Raw genomic sequence first — 1,932 nt, forward strand, 5'->3', positions numbered from 1 at the left:
TGGGTGTTCCCCACGCTGGGCATCCTGCACTACAACAAACAGGTACAAGGGGGGATTGGGGGAATTTCTGGATTTTTTTGGGGATTTTTGGGGATTTTTTTAGGATTTTTTTGGGATTTCTTGGGATTTTTTTAGGATTTTTCTTGATTTTTTAAATATTTTTGAGGGGGTTTTGGGCATTCCCCACGCTGGGCATCCTGCACTACAACAAACAGGTCTGGGGAGGTTTGGGGGTTTTGGGGGAATTTTTGGAGATTTTGGGGTTTTTTTGGGGGGGTCCTGGCGGGAGATCTGAGGGGATTTGGGAGGGTCAGGGGTGGTTTTGGGGTTCCATTCCCAAATTTGGGGTTCCCCATCCCAGTTTTGGCCTCTCCTCCCTGATTTTAGGGTCCATTCCCTATTTTTGGGCTCCTCCATCCCAATCTCGGGGTCTGTTCCCCATTTTTGGGGTGCATTCCCCAATGTTGATGTCCATTCCCATATTTTGGGGTTCCTTCCCCATCTTTGGGGTCCCCATCCCAACTTTGGTGTCCATTCCCCATTTCTGGGGTTCTCCACCCCATTTTTGGGGTGCATTCACCGATTTTGGGGTCCATTTCCCAATTTTGGGCTGCATTCCCCAATTTAGGGTCCCCCATCCCAATTTTGGGGTCTGTTCCCCAGGTTTGGCGTTCCCACGCCAATTTCGGGTTCCTCTTCCCAATTTTGGGGTTCAATCCTCAAATTTTGGGGTCCGTTTCCCGATTTTGGGGTTCCCCGTCCCATTTTTGGGGTCCCCTGTCTGTTTCTGTGCCCGCAGGCCACGGAGGTGGCCAAGGAGGAGGTCCGGAAGGTTCTGGGGGTGCTGGACGGGCACCTGAGAACCAGAACGTTCCTGGTGGGGGAGAGGGTGAGCCTGGCCGACATCAGCCTGGTGTGCGCCCTGCTCTGGCTCTACAAACAGGTACCGCGGGGTTTGGGGGCATTTCTGGGGGTTTGGGGGCATTTCTGGGGGTTTGGGGGCATTTTGGGCGATTTGGGGGCATTTCGGGCGATTTGGGGGCATTTTGGGTGATTTGGGGGGGATTTGGGGCAGTTTTGGGGGCATTCCCAGAGGGTGAGCCTGGCCGACATCAGCCTGGTGTGCGCCCTGCTCTGGCTCTACAAACAGGTACCGCGGGGTTTGGGGGCATTTCGGGGCATTTTGGGGCATTTTGAGGGATTTAAGGCAGTTTTGGGGGTGTCAGGGAGGTTTTTTCAGAGTCCCAGAGGGGTTTAGGACTGTCCTGGAGGCGGTTCTGGGGATCCCAGGTGTATCCCAGGTGTATCCCCGGGTGTATCTCAGGTGTATCCCAGGTGTATCCCGGGTGTATCTCAGGTGTATCTCAGGTGTATCCCGGGTGTATCCCAGGTGTATCCCAGGTGTATCTCAGGTGTATCCCGGGTGTATTCCAGGTGTATCTCAGGTGTATTTAGGGTGGTTTTCCCCTCCCCATGTGGTGGACCACACGTTCAGGGCTCCCTTTGGGATCCCAGGTGTATTTGGGGAATCCCAGGTGTATTTGGGGTGCATTTCAGATTTCCCAGGTGTATTTGGGGTGCATTTCAGATTTCCCAGGTGTATTTGGGGTGCATTTCAGATTTCCCAGGTGCAGTTGGGGAATCCCAGGTGCACTTGGGCTGTCTTTAGGCTGTCTTTAGGGTGCATTTCAGATGGCTCAGGTGTATCCCAGGTGTGTTTCAGGTGTACTCAGGGTGGTTTTTTCCCCGCCAGGTGCTGGACCCGGCGTTCCGGGGCCCCTTTGGGAACGTCACGCGCTGGTTCCTCACCTGCCTGAACCAGCCGGAGTTCAAGGCCGTGCTGGGGGAGGTGCAGCTGTGCCAGAGGATGGCCCAGTTCGACGGTGGGCACACCTGGGGGCACCTGGGGGGGTGGGGCACACCTGGGCACAC

The 1,932-nt window shown here is 55.1% G+C and overlaps 1 protein-coding gene across 1 annotated transcript in view; it reads left to right on the forward strand.

The window, feature by feature from the left end:
• Nucleotides 1–1,932, forward strand: part of EEF1G (eukaryotic translation elongation factor 1 gamma) — a gene marked incomplete at both ends in the record, with an annotated part of 8,337 nt that overhangs the window by 3,515 nt on the left and 2,890 nt on the right. Inside the window, 3 exons of the mRNA XM_031065827.1 lie at nt 6–42; nt 800–943; nt 1,754–1,883. Coding sequence (XP_030921687.1) covers nt 6–42; nt 800–943; nt 1,754–1,883 — 311 coding nt within the window. The remainder of the gene's footprint in view (nt 1–5; nt 43–799; nt 944–1,753; nt 1,884–1,932) is intronic.

Source organism: Geospiza fortis, unplaced genomic scaffold (assembly GCF_000277835.1).
Source record: "Geospiza fortis unplaced genomic scaffold, GeoFor_1.0 scaffold869, whole genome shotgun sequence".
NCBI classification, from domain to species: Eukaryota; Metazoa; Chordata; class Aves; order Passeriformes; family Thraupidae; genus Geospiza; species Geospiza fortis.